Source organism: Carcharhinus amblyrhynchos, chromosome 5, assembly GCF_965287045.1.
Source record: "Carcharhinus amblyrhynchos chromosome 5, sCarAmb.v2.hapA, whole genome shotgun sequence".
Lineage (NCBI taxonomy): Eukaryota > Metazoa > Chordata > Chondrichthyes > Carcharhiniformes > Carcharhinidae > Carcharhinus > Carcharhinus amblyrhynchos.
The window spans coordinates 126,941,157-126,959,833 of record NC_137328.1 but is presented as its reverse complement, the minus strand read 5'-3'; the positions used below and the strand labels follow the sequence as shown (position 1 = coordinate 126,959,833).

The 18,677-nt window shown below is 43.4% G+C and overlaps 1 protein-coding gene across 1 annotated transcript in view; it reads right to left on the bottom strand.

Annotated features, from left to right (window-relative positions):
- Window positions 1-8,519: 8,519 nt before the first annotated feature.
- Window positions 8,520-18,677, bottom strand: part of ccdc152 (coiled-coil domain containing 152) — an 88,950-nt gene continuing 78,792 nt past the window's right edge. Inside the window, exons 7-8 of the mRNA XM_080189561.1 lie at window positions 17,947-18,036; window positions 8,520-8,642 (exon numbers count right to left, since the gene is read on the bottom strand). Of these exons, the coding sequence (XP_080045687.1) occupies window positions 8,520-8,642; window positions 17,947-18,036 (213 nt within the window). The remainder of the gene's footprint in view (window positions 8,643-17,946; window positions 18,037-18,677) is intronic.

Here is an 18,677-nt window from a genome sequence, read left to right as displayed (position 1 = left end):
TTGTTGCTAGACTAGAGATCCAGAGACCCAGGGTAACACTCCGGGGAATAGGGTTTGAATCCCACCATGACAGATGGTGAAATTTGACTTCAATAAAAATCTTGAATTAAAAATCTAATGATAACCATGAAATTGTTGTTAGTTGTCACCTCCAACTCTACTTTCAAGTTTGCTGCCAACAACACTGTCGTGGGTGGGATCTTAAATAATGATGAGACAGAGTACAGGAATCAGATAGAGAATCTGGTGAACTGGTATGGCAACAATAATCTCTCCCAATGTCAACAAAATGAAGGAGATGGTCCTTGACTTCAGGAAGCGTAAAGGAGAATGTGTCCCTGTCTACATCAATGGGGGTGAATTAGAAAGGGTCTAGATCTTCGAGTTCTTAGGTGTCCAGATCATCAACAACCTGTCCTGGTCCCCCCATGCTGACACTATAGTTAAGAAAGCCCCACCAATGCCTCTACTTTCTCAGAAGATTAAGGAAATTTGGCATGTCAGCTACAACTCTCACCAACTTTTACAGATGCATCATAGAAAGCATTCTTTCTGGTTGTATCACAGCTTGGTATGGGCTCCTGCTCTGCCCAAGACTGCAAGGAACTACAAAAGGTTGTGAATGTAGCTTAATCCATCACGCAAACCAGCCTCCCATCCATTAACTCTGTCTACACTTCCCGCTGCATCATCAAAGCAACCAACATAATTAAGTTCGTCACGCACCCCGGACATTCTTTTTTCCACTTTTTTCCATCGGGAAAAAAATACAAAAGTCTGACGTCATGTACCAACTGACTCAAGAACAACTTCTTCCCTGCTGCTGCCAGACTTTTGAATGGGCCTATCTCGCATTAGGTTGATCTTTTCTACACCCTAGCTATGACTGTAACACTACATTCTGCACTGTCTCGTTTCCTTCTCTATGAACAGTATGCTTTGTCTGTATAGCACACAAAAAACAATACTTTTCACTGTATATTAATACATGTGACAATAATAAATCAAATAAAATTAAAAAACCTATCTGGTTCACTAATGTTCTTTAAGGAAGGAAATCTGTCCTTGCCTGTGACTCCAGAGCCACAGCAATGTGTTTGATTTTTAAATGCCCTCTGAAATGTAGGGCGGTTCAGGACTGGCAATAAGTGCTGGCCCAGTGAGCAGTGCACACATCCCATAAATGATTTAAAAAAAAATAAATCAAATCAAATCAAAAGAAGGTAATGCGGCAGTGGGTGTTCGCCAGGAAGTGTCTTGTGTTTCCAGGTTTGCCAATTGATTGTACCAGACAGATCAGACAAAAGCAAGACAGAGAACAAGGGAAGTCCACACTAAACTGCATTTATTTCAATGCAAGAGGCCTGATGGACAAGGCAGATGAACTCAGGGTATGGATGGGTACAAGAAACTGGAATATTATAGCAATGACTGAAACATGGCTAAGGGAGGGGCAGGACTGGCAGCTCAATGTTCCAGGGTACAGATGCTATAGGAAAGATAGAACAGGAGGTAAGAGAGGAGGGGGAGTTACACTTTTGATTAGAACATAGAACATAGGACATTACAGTGCAATACAGGTCCTTCAGCCCTCGATGTTACGCCAACCAGTGGAACCAATCTAATGACCCTCCAACCTAAACTATTCCAATGTTATCCATATGCCTATCCACTGACCATTTGAACGCCCTTAAAGTTGGCGAGTCCACAACTGCTGAAGGCAGGGCATTCCATGACCTTACTACCCTCTGAGTAAAGAACCTACCTCTGACATCCGTCCTATAATTACCACCCCTTAATTTAAAGCTAAGTCCCCTCGTGTTAGCCATCACCATCTAAGGTAAAAGGCTCTCACTGTCCACCCTATCTAATCCTCTGATCATCTTGTATGCCTCAATTAAGTCACCTCTTAACCATCTTCTAACGAAAACAACCTCAAGTCCCTCAGCCTTTCCTCATAAGACCTTCCCACCATACCAGGCAACATCCTGGTAAACCTCCTCTGCATCCTTTCCAATGCCTCCACATCTTTCTTATAATGCGGCGACCGGAACTGTACGCAATACTCCAAGTGCGGTGGCACCAGAGTTTTGTACAGTTACAACATGATCTCACAGCTCCGAAATTCAATCCCTCTACCAATAAAAGCTAACACACCATACTCCTTTTTAACAACCTTATCAACCTGCGTGCCAACTTTCAGGGATCTATGCACATGTACCCCGAGATCTCTCTGCTTGTCGACACTACCAAGAGTCCTTCCATTAGCCCTATATTCCCTATATTAGGGAAAGTGTCACGGCCCTACTGAGAGGGGATATATCCGAGGGTTCGGCCACTGAGTCTATACGGGTAGAACTGAGAAATAAGAAGAGGGACATCACTTTGATGAGGTTGTACTATAGGTCCCCAAATAGTCAACGGGAAATTGAGGGGCAAATATGTAAGGAGATTACAGATAGCTTCAAGAAAAATAGGGTGGTAATAGTTGGAGATTTTAACTTGCTCAACATTGATTGGGACAGTCATAGTATTAGAGGGTCGGATGGAGAGAAATTTGTTGAGTGTATTCAGAACATAGAACATAGAACATTACAGTGCAGAACAGGCCCTTCGGCCCACAATGTTGCGCCGACCAATTAAAAAACAATGACCCTCTAACCTAAACCAAACCCTTACCATCCATAAACCTATCCACGGATCTCTTAAACGCCCCCAAACTAGGCGCATTTACAACTGCAGCAGGCAGGGCATTCCAATCCCTCACCACCCTCTGGGTAAAGAACCTACCCCTGACATCCGTCCTATAACTACCACCCCTTAATTTAAAGCTATGCCCCCTCGTGCTAGCTTTCTCCAGAAGGAATTTCTCATTCAGTATGTGGATGGCCTGACCTCCTGTTGGGAAATAAGGAAGGGCAAGTAACAGAGTGTTAGTGAGGGACAAGTGATCATAATTCTATTAGTTTTAAGATAGCTATAGAGAATGATAGGGCTATCCCAAAAGTTAACATTCTAAATTGGGGCAAGGCCAATGTTGATGGTATCAGGCAAGAACTTTCAAAAGTTAATTGGAGGAGTCTGTGGGCAGGCAAAGGGACTTCTGGTAAGTGGCACACTTTCAAAAGTGTGTTAACCATAGTTCAAAGTAAGTACATTCCTCTTAGAGTGAAGGACAAGGCTGGCCAAAATAGGGAACCCTGGATGACTCGGGATATTGAGGCTCTGGTCTAGAAGAAGAAAGAGACACGTGACATGCGTAGGCAGCTGGGATCAAGTGAATCCCTCGAAGAGTATAAGGGTGTAGGAGTGGAATTAAGAGAGAAATCAGGGGGGCTAAAAGGGGACATGAGATTGTTTTGGCAGATAAGGCAAAAGAGAATCCAAAAAGCTTCTACAAATCCATAAAGGGCAAAACAGTAACAAGGGAGAGAGTAGGGCTACCTCAGGATCAACAAGGTCATCTGTGTGCGGATCCACAAGAGCTGGGTGAGATTCTAAATGAATATTTCTCAACAGTATTTAGCGTTGAGAAAAGCATGGATATTAGGGAACTTGGGGAAATAAATAGTGATGTCTTAAGGAGTATATATATTACACAGAATATATAAGTGTTGGAAGTCTTAAAGCGCATCAAGGTAGATAAATCCCCAGGACCTGATGAAGTGTATCCCAGGAAATTGTGGGAGGCTAGGGAGCAAATTGCAGGTCCCCTAGCTGAGATATTTGAATCATTGATAGTCACGGGTGATGTGCCTGAAGATTGGAGAGTGGCAAATGTTGTGCTTTTGTTTAAAAAGGGCTGCAGGGGAAGCCTGGGAACTACTGGCCAGTGAGCCTCACATCTGTGGTGGGTAAATTGTTGGAAAGTATTTTGAGAGACAGGATCTACAGGCATTTAGAGATGCAAGTACTGATTAGGGACAGTCAGCATGGCATTGTGCGTGGAAAATCATGTCTCACAAATTTGATTGAGATTTTTTGAAGAGGTAACCAAGAAGGTAAATGAGGGCAGTGCAGTTGATGTTGTCTACGTGGACTTTAGCAAGGCCTTTGACAAGGTACCGCATGGTAGGTTGTTGCATAAAGTTAAATTTCACGGGATCCAGTGTGAGGTATCTAAATAGATACAAAATTGGCTTCTTGATAGAAGCCAGAGGGTGGTTGTAGAGGGTTGTTTTTCAAACTGGAGGCCTGGTGACCTCAGGGATCATTGCTGGGTCCACTATTATTTGCCATTTATATTAATGATTTGGATGAGAATATAGGGGACATGGTTAGTAAGTTTGCAGATGACACCAAGGTTGGCGGTATGGTGGACAGTGAAGAAAGTTATCTCCAATTGCAACAGGATCTTGATCAATTGGGCCAGTGGGCTGACGAATGACAGGTGGAGTTTAATTTAGACAAATGTGAGGTGTTGCATTTTGGTAGAATGAGCCAGGGCAGGACTTACTCAGTTAATGGTAGGGCACTGGGGTGAGTTACAGAGCAAAGAGATCTAGGGGTACATGTTCATAGCTCCTTGAAAGTGGAGTCACAGGTGGACAGAGTGGTGAAGAAGACATTCGGCATGCTTGGTTTCATCGGTCAGAACATTGAATATAGGAGTTGGGATGTCTTGTTGAAGTTGTAAAGCCACACTTGGAATACTCTGTGCAATTCTGGTCACCCTATTTTAGAAAGGATATTATTAAACTAGAAAGAGTGTAGAAAAGATTTACTAGGATATGACCGGAACTTGATGGAATGAGTTATAAGGAGAGGCTGAATAGACTAGGACTTTTCTCTCTGGAGCGGAGGGAGGCTGAGGGGTGAACTTATAAAGGTCTATAAATAATGAGGGGCATATTCAAGATAGATAGTCAATATCTTTTCCCAAAGCAGAGTCTAAAACTAGAGGGCACAGGTTTAAGGTGAGAGGGGAGAGATGCAAAAGTGTCCAGGGGGACATTTTTTCACACAGACGGTGTTGAGTGTCTGGAACAAGCTGCCAGAGGTAGCAGTAGAGGCAGGGACAATTTTATCTTTTAAAAAGCATTTAGATAATTACATGGGTATGATGGTTATAGAGGGATATGCACCAAATGCGGGCAATTGGGACTAGCTTAGGGGTTTTAAAAAAAAGGTGGCATGGATAAGTTGGGCCGAAGGACCTGTTTCTATGCTGTAATCCTTTATGACTTTGCTGGGAGAGGGAACGAGGAACATTGATGTACAGATTCTCAATCTACCTCTTCACATATGATTCCAGATCCACCATTACAAGATTCACCAGTGGTATCTATTAATAGAATCACAGAATCCCTCCAGTGCAGTGTGAAGCCAATCAACCCATCATGTCTGCACCGACAACAATCCCACTTCAACCCTACCCCCATGTACTTCCTCTGTTCATCCTCCTGACACTAAGGGACAATTTAGCTTGGCCAATCCATTGAACCTTCACATTTTTGTATTGTGTAGACAACAACTGCAAACCTCCTGACAGATATTTGTGTCGTCAAGACATTACTTTTGTTGCATTGTTGTCTTGATGGGGATTGAAATTTAATAGGGGGGATGTGTGTGTGTGTGTGTGTGTGTGTGTGTGTGTGTGTACATGTGTAAAGTGTTACAGAGTATTATTTTCAGTACAGAATGTCCTTATAGACTTTTCTCCTATGTAACGGTTTTGCTGGCATCTGTTGAGGGTTTTGAGTATGATCAAGCAGGTGGTTCGCCCAGGATGAGGCTAGTCCATTGCACTTTGGGCGTGCTGACGCCTGCCATGTCCCCAAATGCGGGATACTCGATTGCAAAATTTGTAGGGTTTTTTATCTGCAAGAGAGTGCTCTGCAAGCAAGATCTGTTTTACTCGTGTTTCTGTTTTCATCGCTATTACTGTCTTGCTGAGTTGCTATTAAACTTTGTTATTTTATTGCATATAAAGAAAATCCTTCTTTTAAACAGACATTCGAGTCACTTTGAGCTCTCAAGTTACCACAATAAACTTTGCTGTCCCGATTCTTTTTCCTGGTTCCCTATATTCTGCTTTCAGGACTTCATCCCTGAACTGTAGAACAGTAGGAAGTACAGAGGACCAGAGGAACCTTGTGGCGCATGTCAATAGATCCCTGAAAGCTGCAGTACGCGTAAATAAAGGTGGTTAAAAAGGCATATGGGAGAGAAAGTTAAAAAGTTTATTTATTAGTCACAAGTAGGTTTACATTCACACTGCAATGAGGATACTGTGAAAATCCCCTAGTCACCATGCTCCAGCGCCTGTTCAAGTACATTGAGGAAGAATTTAACATGGCCAACGCACCTAACCTGCACATCCTAAGATACTATTGTTCAGACATGGCAAGGAACATTGCCTCCAGGTCCTGTTTCAAAAGTTCTCACAGAAGCTGCATCTGGTTTTTAAAAGAAATTCATTCCTGGGATCTGTTTGGCTGGGTCAGCATTTCCCACCTCTAATTGCCCTTGAGAAGCTGGTGGTGAGCTGCCTTTTTGAACTGCTGCAGTACTTGTGCTGTAGATACACCGACAGTGCTGCTGGGGAGGGATTTTAAGGAATTTGATCCAGAGACAGTGAAAGAATGGTGATATATTTCTCAGGGCAAGATTTTCCTGCCGTGCTCACCCCAAGATCAGAAAATCCTGTCCTAGGTCGACAGAACTTTGCATGGTCTGCCCCCAGCTGCTACGATTCCCTGGCAGGTGAGACAGGAAAATTCCACCCCAAGTCAGGATGGTGAGTAACTTGGAGGGGAACTTCCAGGTGGTGCCGTACACAGATATCTGCTGCTCTTATTCTTCAAGATAATTTCAAGATAGCGACATAGAAACATAGAAACCGGAAGCAGGACTAGACCATTCGGCTCTTTGAACCTGCTCCATCATTCACTTTGATCGTGGCTGATCATCAAATTCAATATCCTGATTCCCCCCATTCCCTCAAAAACCCCTTGAACCCTTCAGCACCAAGAGCTATATCTAAGTTTTTCTTGAAGTCAGACAATGTTTTGGTCTCAACTACTTTCTGTGGTAGTGAATTCCACATATTCAGCACAATCTGGGTGAAGAATTTTCTCCTCATCTCAGTTCTAAAAAGTTTACTCCTTATTCTCAAGCTATGATCCCTAGTTCTGGACTCCCCCACCATTGGGAACATTCTTTCTGAATCTACCCTGTCTAACCCTCTTAGAATTTTATAAGTTTCTATGAGATCTCCTCTCTCAGTCTTCTAAACTCCAGTGAATATAATCCTAACTGGCCTAGTCTCTACTCATCTGACAGACCTGCCTTCCCAGGAATTAGCCTGGTAAACCTTCACTGTACTCCCTCTAGAGCAAGGACATCCTTCCTCAGATAAGGACATAAAAACTGTGCACAATACTCCAGGTGTGGCCTCACCAATGCTCTATACAATTGTAGTAAAATATCTCTATTCCTGTAGTCAAATCATCTCAGTATGAAGGTCAACATACCATTTGTCTTCTTTACTGTCTGTTGTACCTGCGTGCTTACTTTTAGCAACTGATGTATGAGGACACCAAGATCTTGTTGAGTATCCACTTCCTTCAATTTACACCCATTCATGTAATATTCTGTCTTCCTATTATTGCTCCCAACGCGGATAAACTATCTTTATCCACATTGCACTGCATCTGCAATGCATAATCCCATCCACTCAACTTGTCCAAATACGCTGAAGCATCTCTACACACTCCTCACAGCTCACCTTCTCATCCAACTTTGTGTTATCTGCAAATTTGGAAATAATATTCAGTTCTTTCTTCCAAATCATTAATATATAAGGTAAACTGTTGTAATGTAAATCCCACTAATCATTGACTGCCAATCAGAAAAAAGACCCATTTATGCTCACTGTTTGCTTCCTATCTGCTAACCAGCTTTCTATCCATCTTAAAACACTGCCAACAATCCCATGCGCCTTAACTTCACATAGTAAAGTGCTTTTACAAAGTAAATGCTAGTGGTCATGGGTTTGGAAGGTACTGCCTAAACAGTCTAATGAGTTCTTGCAGATGGTATTCATTGTTGCCACTGCTGCCACTATTTGTCCAGCATCCTACTTGTGTTTTTTTATTCATTGCTATCCCATTTGGTCCTGGTTGGAACCATGAGAATCCCTCCAGCTTCTACCACAACAAAATTCACGTTCATTCCACATTCAAATTCTGCCCAAAATGTTGGATTTATTGAGGCTGCATAAAGGAGGAATTCCATAATGACTTCAGAAGAGCTATTAAAATTCTTGATCTTCTTAACAGTACTATTTACCTGCTCCACTGTCTGAATTTTATTGCAAAATTAATTAGAATTACAATATTTATTTAAAACAACATCAAACAATGCATGAACACCAAGGCAGAAACTGGAGGCAACAGATTATAATTTTCCACTCCCAGAGATCCTCATAAAGCATAAGTATGTGTCAACAACATTGCGATCTCAATTCAAGCTTTATGTTAATGTCTAACTAAACACTGCATCAAAATAGATTGATACTAAAACCTTCGACGTTTAAGGTGCAAGTCCTGAGTACAATCCCGCTGCTGTTCAAGTTCACGAATAGTCCGACGAAGTGCTACAATCTCTCGGTTCTTTTCCTCTTGTAAATGTTGTAGCTTCTGTCAGAAAGAGAAACAAATCTTTTGATTATTTCACCATTCTCACATCAGCCATTAAGAGATTCTTGATTGGCAAGGAATAAAGGGTATGGGGGTGGGCAGGAAGGTGGAGAGCTGGCTCGAAATGCCAAATGCCTTACTTCTGCTCCAAATTCATATGTTCGTATGTACATATGTTCATGGAAAAACACAAATAGAGGATTAGTTAATTGATAGGAAGCAAAGATGGGGATAAATGGGTCATTTTTAGATTGTCCAGCTGTGACTTGTGGACTGCCAAAAACGTCAGTACTGGGGCCTTGGCTATTCATAATCTCTATTCATAACAAAGACAAAGAGAAAAGAGGCTTGCAGCCATTAATTTTTGTAATTTTGTATTCGTATGTTATTTCTGCTTTATTCTTGATTTTAAGCTTATAGTGAATATTTTATGTCATTTTGTATTTATTCTCAGTTTGGCAGACATTAATCCTAACACAACTATGGTTGTGCTTTGATTAATTTTTTCTTTGTTTTTTTAGACCTCATTTTCAGTTAAAATGCCATGAGGCTGGTGTTGAGACAATGGCTGAAATTCTCCACCGTAGCTGTGAATGTGAACAAAGAATTTGCCACTCAGCCAAATCTCTGCTCACAGCAGCAGGACTGGAGAATCTCAGCTGCAGGCGAAGTCAGAGAATTCAGGCCTACATCTTTGTTTTCTATTTTTCAAACTACAATACCAAAATAAGTTGTCTGTTGTTTATCAGGATCCTGGTTTACTGCATCCAGTGACCGTTAGATTACAAAGTCGCTAAGTAACCTTATATGATGTGGTCACCTAAAGCATTGGGGAATGAAGTTTGTCTGATGGAGCTGATGAAAAGACATAACCAAGAGCTTGGTAAACAAGTTGAATATTGTTAAACCTACATGGCCTTGCAGTCATTGCAAGAAAAACTGATTAGAGCTGAGATTTGTTTTGGGGACGACTGCATTTGGCCTCAAAATGCTGGAATGCAGGTAGGAATTTTATTTAGAAGAGACATTGCTTTGGGGACTCAGGGTTGAAGCCATAGTGGAATAGACACCACTGGAAATGGAATGAAGGATTGGGAACAGAGTGATTGACCTTAGTGCCCATCTTTTGAGATTACTTAGCGATTAGTAAAGTTTGTACAAAGGGGATGGTATTGTATGTACCAATTTGGGGAACTATCATGGTACAGACCAATTTGGGGTTACTGTTTGTACTTAATCTGTCTTTCTTTTTTTCTTCAGATATAAACAAAGAACTTTCTCTTCTCAATAAAGTTAGCTGTGTTCCTTTTTATTTATTTTTCTCTTTCTTTATATATTTTCAATCATAATTATATTATTATATTCATTGTTCAATATTCAATAAAATCATTTTAACATATTACTTAGTTTTAGTCGCTCATCCCTGTTACATCTAGAGAATGGCTTTGAATGGCTTTGAACATAAGTGAGAGTCTGAAAGGTTTTCTGGTAATACAAAGCTAGGTGGAAATGTAAAGTATGACGAGGACAGAAAGATGCTGCTAAGAGATAGAGATAACTTAAGTGACTGGCTTTGGTTGTAAGAATAGAAAGCAGAATATTTTTTAAAAGGTGCGACCCTTGTAAATGTGATATTCAAAGAGAATTGTGTGTACTTGTGCAAGAAAAGCAAAATGTTAGCATGTGGCAAGCAATTGGAAAAACAAATGACATGTTGGCCTTTATTGCAAGGGGATTGGATACAGGATTAAAATAAGTCTTGCTCCAATTGTCTGGGGCTTTGGAGAGATCACACCAGGAATGTTTTAGGAAATTTTGGTCTACATATTCAAGGAAGGATATATTTGTACATGTATACTGGTGTCGGTACAGTGAAGGTTCACTAGATTGGTCCTTGGAATAAGGGGATTGTCAGATGTTGAGAGTCTGGAGTAAATTATGTTTACATTCTCTGGGGCTTAGAAGAATGAGGGTTACATAGGAGTACACCATTTAGCCCTTCAAACTTACACTACTGTTAGATCACGGCTGATCCATTTATTTGATTTGATTTATTATTGTCACATATAAAGAACAAAGAACAATACAGCACAGGAAATAGGCCCTTCGGCCCACCAAGCCTGTGCCGCTCATTAGTCCAACTAGACTCATTGCTCATTGTTCCGTGGGAGCACTGAAGAGAGGCTGCGATTTGCGAGTGGAGAGCTTGTGGGTGAGTTCAGCGACTTTTTCTTTCTTTTAAAAACTAACTTTGTTTAGTGAGTTTAGTGGGGGGTTTTTTTGATTGTTTTAAGTTTGACCCCGGAAGTAGTTGCGAGAGCACTCGGGTCACTTTTTTTTTTCACCCTACTATAAATTAGACCGGAGGGGTTTCCCGATACTCTACACAGGTAGAGTATCCCAGCCCTCCCCCCTCCCCTAACCTAAAAAAAGAGAGAGAGAGAGAGAGGCTCTGTCAGAGAGCTGGTAAGACTGCTTTTGTTTTTGTGTGTGCTGTAAGGGCTTTGGCTCACAGGGCCAAGAGATAAGGTAAGTTATAAGTTTTTTTTACTTTTTCCTCTGGGTTGCTATAAGGGGTAAGTATGAGTGTGAGACCTGTATGTTGCTGCCAATGCAACATGTGGGAGGTCTTGGAGGCTCCTGGCCTGCCAGACATCCACACCTGTGCTCGGTGTGTGGAGCTGCAGGCCCTACAAAACCAGGTTAAGGAGCTGCAAATGCAGCTCGAGGACCTTCGGCTCGTTCGGGAGAGTGAGGAGGTTATAGATAGGAGCTACCAGCAGGTAGTCACACCAGGGCAACGGGATGAGGGCACTTGGGTAACTATTAGGAAGGGGAAAACACGGGTGATGGAGAGCACTCCGGTGGATGTCCCCCTTCAAAATAAGTACTCCGGCCTGAGTACTACTGGGGGGGACAGCTCATCTGAGGGAGGAAGCGGTGGCCAGGTCTCTGGAGCTGAGCCAGTGAGCCAAAAAAATCAAAAAGGGAAGCAGAAAGGTAGTGTTAATAGGGGACTCCACAGTGAGGGGCGCGGACAGGCGTTTTTGTGGACGTAGAAGGAAGTCGCGGATGGTGGTTTGTCTCCCTGGGGTTGGGATCCGGGATGTCTCTGGGCGGGTCCCAGACATCCTGAAAGGGGAGGGTGAGGAACCAGAGGTTGTAGTACATATAGGTACTACTGACGTAGGTAAGAAGAGGGAGGCACTCGTGAAAAGGGACTATAGGGAACTGGGTAGGCAGCTGAGGAAGAGAAAAGCGAAGGTAGTAATCTCAGGATTGCTGCCTGTGCCACGGGAGAATGAGGGGAGAAATGAAATGAGGTGGAGGGTGAATGCGTGGCTGAGGGACTGGTGTAGAGGGCAGGGATTTTGGTTCCTAGATCACTGGGACCTCTTTAGGGGTAGGTGGGACCTGTATAGTAAGGACGGGTGGCACTTAAATACCAGGGGGACTAATATCTTGGCAGGAAGACTGGCTAAGGCTACCGGGGGGACTTTAAACTAGAAAGGATGGGGGGAGGGAAATGTGATGGGGAAACTGGGACGGAGGAGGTTCGCTCCCAGGTAGGGGAGGACCGCAGGCAGTATGGGAGGGAGGTTAGACAGGCGGTGGAGATGGGAAATGCCCAGACTGAGGGGCTGAAGTGTATATATTTTAATGCAAGGAGTGTAGTGAATAAGGTAGATGAGCTTAGGGCGTGGATTGCTGTTTGGGATTGTGATGTGGTGGCCATTACGGAGACTTGGATGTCTCAGGGACAGGACTGGATACTTCAGGAGCCAGGCTTCAGGTGCTTCAGGAAGGACAGGGAGGGTGGCAGAAGGGGTGGTGGAGTGGCACTGTTGATCAGGGACAGTGTCATGGCTGCAGAGAAAGAGGATGTTGTGGAGGGACTGTCTACAGAATCTCTGTGGGTGGAAGTTACAAACAGCAAAGGGTCGAAAACTTTGCTGGGTGTATTCTATAGGCCGCCCAATAGTGACAGGGAAGTTGAAGTGCAAATAGGGAAACAGATTCTGGAGAGATGTTTTAATAACAGAGTTGTCGTGATGGGAGACTTCAATTTCCCAAACATCGACTGGAATATCCCTAGGGTAAGGGGTTTGGATGGGGAGGTGTGTTCAGGAAGGTTTCCTGACACAGTATGTGGATAAGCCTACGAGGGGAGAGGCTGTACTTGACCTGGTACTGGCGAATGAACCAGGGCAGGTGATGGATCTTTCGGTAGGAGAGCATCTTGGAAATGGTGACCATAATTCTATCTCCTTCACAATTGCATTGGAACGAGATAGGATCAGGCAGGCTAGGAAGGTGTTTGTCTGGGGTAAGGGGAGATACGAAGAAGTCAGGAAGTTACTTGGACAAATAAACTGGAAGGAGGCGTTCTTAGGGAAAAGTACCGAAGGAAGGTGGCAGATATTCAAGGAATGTGTGTCTGGAGCTCTGAATGACAACGTTCCGATGAGACAAGGGGGTTTTGGTAGGTCGCGGGAACCGTGGTGCACAAAGGCTGTGTTGAACCTAGTCAGGAGGAAAAGGAAGGTGTACAAGAGGTTCAGGGAATTAGGAGAGGTTAAAGATCTTGAGGAGTATAAGGACTGTAGGAAGGAACTTAAAAGGGAAATTAAGAGAGCCAGAAGGGGTCATGAGAAGACCTTGGCGGGTAAGATTAAGGAGAATCCCAAGGCCTTCTATAAATATGTGAAAGGTAAAAGGATAAGAAGAGAAGGGATAGGACCTATAAAAGGTGAGGGGGGAAAGGTTTGTGTGGAACCAGAAGAAATGGCAGAGGTGCTTAACGAGTACTTTGCCTCAGTATTCACAGTGGAAGCTGATCTGGGAGATTTTGTTATGGATTTGCAGCAGATGGAAAAGATTGAGTACGTGAATATTAAGGAGGAGGATGTGTTGGAACTTTTGAATTCTATCAAGGTAGATAAGTCACCTGGACCAGATGGGATGTACCCCAGGATACTGTGGGAGGCGAGGGAAGAGATTGCAGAGCCCCTGGCGATGATCTTTGCGTCGTCAATGGAGACGGGAGAGGTTCCGGAGGATTGGAGGATTGCGGATGTAGTTCCTATTTTCAAGAAAGGGAACAGAGATAGCCCGGGAAATTACCGACCGGTGAGTCTGACCTCTGTGGTTGGTAAGCTGATGGAGAGGCTTCTGAGGGACAAGATTTACGAACATTTGGAGAGGTTTGACATGATCAGCATGGATTTGTCAAGGGCAGGTCGTGCCTTACAAGCCTAGTTGAGTTCTTCGATAATGTGACTGAACACATTGACGAAGGAAGTGCCGTGGACGTAGTGTACATGGGCTTCAGCAAGGCGTTTGATAAGGTCCCCCATGCAAGACTTCTTGAGAAGGTGAGAGGGCATGGGATCCAAGGGCCTTTGGCCTTGTGGATTCAGAACTGGCTTGCCTGCAGAAGGCAGAGAGTGGTTGTGGATGGGGCTTTTTCTGAATGGAGGTCAGTCGCCAGCGGAGTGCCTCAAGGATCTGTTCTGGGACCCTTGTTGTTTGTCATTTTCATAAATGACCTGGATGAGGAAGTGGAGGGATGGGTAAGTAAGTTCGCTGATGACACTAAGGTCGGTGGTGTTGTGGATGGTCTGGAAGGATGGCAAAAGTTGCAGCAGGACATAGATAGGATGCAGGACTGGGCGGAGAAGTGGCAGATGGACTTCAACGCGGATAAATGTGTAGTCGTCCATTTTGGCAGAACCAACAGGATGAACGAGTACACTATCAAGGGCAGAAGTCTGAGTAGTGTTGAAGAGCAGAAGGATCTTGGGGTCCGGGTCCACAGGACTCTTAAATCGGCCTCGCAGGTGGAGGAGGTGGTCAAGAAGGCGTATGGTGTACTGGCCTTCATTAATCGAGGGATTGAGTTTAGGAGTCGGGAGGTAATGCTGCAACTTTATAAGACCCTTGTCAGGCCTCATTTAGAGTATTGTGCGCAGTTCTGGTTGCCTCACTATAGGAAAGATGTAGAAGCTATTGAGAGGGTACAGAGGAGATTTACAAGGATGTTGCCTGGACTGGGAGGCATGCCTTATGAAGTTAGGTTGAGGGAGCTGGGACTCTTTTCCCTGGAGAGACGAAGGTTGAGAGGCGACCTGATAGAAGTTTACAAAATGTTGAGAGGAATAGATAGGGTGGACTCTCAGAGGCTATTTCTCCGGGTTGAAATGGTTGCTACGAGAGGACACAGATTTAAGATGCAGGGAGGGAAGTTCAGAAGTGATGTTAGGGGTAAGTTTTTCACTCAGAGGGTGGTGAGTGAATGGAATCAGCTGCCGTCAGTGGTGGTGGAGGCGAACTCGCTGGGGTCTTTTAAAAGACTTCTGGATGAGTATATGGGGTTTAATGAGATTGAGGGTTATAGATAGGTCTGTAGGTTGGTAGGTGTTGATGTGATCGGCGCAACTCGTGGGCCGAAGGGCCTGTTTGTGCTGTAGTGTTCTATGTTCTATGTTAGACCATTCTTTTGTATCCCTCCATTCCCAGTCTGCTCATGTGACTATCCAGATAAGTCTTAAACGATCCCAGCGTGTCCGCCTCCACCACCCTGCTTGACAGTGCATTCCAGGCCCCCACCACCCTCTGTGTAAAATACTTCCCTCTGATATCTGAGTTAAACCTCACCCCCCTCGCCTTGACCTGTGACCCCTAGTACATTACATATTAGTATATTAGTATACAGTGAAAAGTATTGTTTCTTGCGCACTGTACAGACAAGGTATACCGTTCATAGAGAAGGAAAGGAAAGAGTGCAGAATGTAGTGTTACAGTCATAGCTAGGGTGTAGAGAAAGAGCAACATAACGTGCTGTATGGCCATTCAAAAGTTTGATGGCAGCAGGGAGAGAGTATAAAAGAGTTAGAACAAAGTTTTAGATACATAGAACGAGAGTAAAAGATAGAATTCTAAGGTATGCTGGGCACAGCTTGCAAGAAGTTGCCTCACTCTGTTTCCATCTTGGAAGATTATGATCTAACTCTTACTTTCTTGTCTGTCCCCTGTTTTGATCCAGCAGGTGGCCAGTGCCATCCAAACCAAATCCCAAAGAGAAAAACTTTGCAAGCTTTGACAACTATTTTCCATTTGTATTTTACTACTGGAAGATATGTGTATCACAAATTCCAGTAACACTTTTGCAGGTTTTAAATATTGAATTAAAACATTTAGTCATAAAAGAAAACTTAAACACACAAGGTTATATTTACACGATTCAAAGTATTCATACTGAATGTTCCCTCCAAAAAATTTCAATTTGGTTAAACTTACAAATAAACACTCCTTAAACCAACAATCCCTATAGATATTTCATCTATAAAAAGAATTCCAGTAATATTACCGTAAGACATTCATAATCACTCTCTCCCACCTTGCCACCGTGTTGTGGAAAATTCTAAAAATTTTATATGAAAAAGAACAAAAACACTTTTCTGGGCTGGTTGAAAACTACTTCACTTTGCTTTTTTTTCATAGCTTTCTCCTGGCACAGAGCACAATCCAGGAGGTATTACATGGCCATACCCAACATGACACCCAACCCCTCTTCAAATATGCTTTTCTCCTTCATAATTTCTCATTGTCTTTATCCTTCTTTGAAACTCATCTTTCCCAGGGTATAAAAATATTTTATCTTCCTATGGCCACCATAGGAAGATAAAATATTGGGCAGCACAGCAGTTAGCACTGCTGCTTCACAGCTCCAGGACCTGGGTTTGATTCCCGGCTCGGGTCACTGTCTGTGTAGAGTTTGCACATTCTCCTCATGTCTGCATGGGTTTCCTCTGGGTGTTCCGGTTTCCTCCCACAGTGCAAAGATATGTGGGTTAGGTTGATTGGCCATGTTAAAATTGCCCCTTAGTGTCTTGAGATGAGTAGGTTAGAGGGATTAATGGGTAAATATGTAGGGATATTGGGGTAGGGCCTGGGTGAGATTGTTGTTGGTGCAGACTTGATAGGCCAGTTGGCCTCTTTCTGCACTGCAGGGTTTCTATGATTTCTATAATAAACTAACCACTTATGGGTAAAGTAAAATTTATTTGGTTAAAGTCTTACCCAATTGTAAACCGCTTTTGTTTCCCAAGCAAGATCAGCTTGTCGGGACTGCTCCCTGCTGATAGTAGGGCATCCAGTTCTTCGTAGAACTTGTCTTTCATCTCATCCGGGTTGTTCATTGTGAGGGCATAGGCACTGATCAGGTTGGCTTGACTTCTGTTCTGTAGCGGAAGCTGTAATGTCATAAGCCGGTCGTTCACACCCTTGGGTAGACTATCAAGTTTCTGAACAAGGTGATTCCTGATGGTGAATCCAACTCCAGCATCACGACACTCATCGCGGCCATGACTGCTCCAGAAAAAAGTGTATCCACCTCCAGTTTCAGTCAACTGACCTACGTTGGCAAGATGAGTTTCACTCAGGGCTGCAGTGTCAGTGTTGTATTTTGCAAGCTCTCTGGTCTGTCTGCTGTAGGGTTGTCCAAAAGCGTCTGCACGTTCCAAGTGCCAATGGTGAGTGGTGTCACCTTGTGTTTTATTTTGTGTGTTCGACCGCAAGATGGGATCCCTGCCAGTCGCGGTAAACTGGCCAGGGTGTAGTTAAGCAGGCAATGTTTAGGGCACCTTTTCTAACCCCTTCCTCATTCTACGGAGGTGAGCAGTGCGTTCCTGAAGAGGACTGCTCAGTCGCCCAGGTAGACGCCGGGTTCCACTGCTGCATCAGTCAGCGGAAAACGACATTAGACCTGAGCCGCCTGCGTGCAGGTCCGTGACTACAGCTCCCAGTGTATCCACACCACTTCACCACTCGCCCATCGCCACAGGACTTCAAGGGTTGAACAGAACACTGGTGATAATGATGATGGTGTCGAAACTAGCGCTTCACTTGGATTAAAGTAAGGGAGAGTTGCGCAGCGTCAGCCTCACTCTCTTTTCCCAAGTTTATATAGAATCCGCCAAGTTTATATAGAATCATAGAATCCCTACAGTGCCGAAGGAGGCCATTCGGCCCATTGAGTTTACACCGACCACAATCTCACACAGGTTCCCTTATCCTCACGTATTTACTCTGCCGAACCCCCAACTCCAAGGTTAATTTAGCATGGCCAATCAATCTAACCCGCACATCTTTGGATTGTGGGAGGAAACCAGAGCACCTGGAGGAAACCCACACAGACACAGGGAGAATGTGAAAATTCAACACAGTGACAAAACAATATAAAAATAAATTCAGCATTTTTGGTTCAGAATCTGTGCAGGAAACTGCCTCTTTGAGAACTCACCCTCTTAAAGATATTCTGAGGTAGTGCAGAAGAATCCTGGTGTGGTGATTTCTTTGAAGTGCTCTGGATCTTCAGTAGCTTGGTGTTAAACTGCATGAATTATGATATAATAAAAAATGTAAGAATTTTTAGCAATTGCAAAAAGTTATTTGGTTAACAAACTACTCACTTTTCTTTTATCTTTTATTCATTTGTGGAGCATGACTGTTGCTGGCTGGCCAGCAATTATTGCCCATCCCTAGTTGTCTTTGGTGGGAAGCTGAGAGTCAACCACGTTGTTATGGCTCTGGAGTCACATGTAGGCCAGGCCAGGTGAGGAAAGCAGATTTCCTTCCCTAAAGGACATAAGTAAATCAGATGGGTTTTTCTGAAAATTGACAATGGTTTCATGGTCATCATAGATTCCTAATTCCAGATATTTTTATTGAATTCAAATTCCACCATCATTAGCTAAACTTCTGGATTAATAATCTCGCAATAATACCACTAGATAATTGCTACTTTCCAACACTATCTGCCTATTTTTGCAGCTTTATCAATCCATTATTTTTTAAGAAACTCATCTATTATTTAAACTCATTGACCTGGGTATTCACCAAGCCAGGTTAACTTGCGAGCCCTATGAAAAGGAAGGGTGGGTTGCGATTCCAGGATTCCAAATCCCATTCTTGGGCTGTCCAATTTTTGGGCGTGCTATAAAGTGTACAGGCTGCTTCCTACCAGGAGTCCAT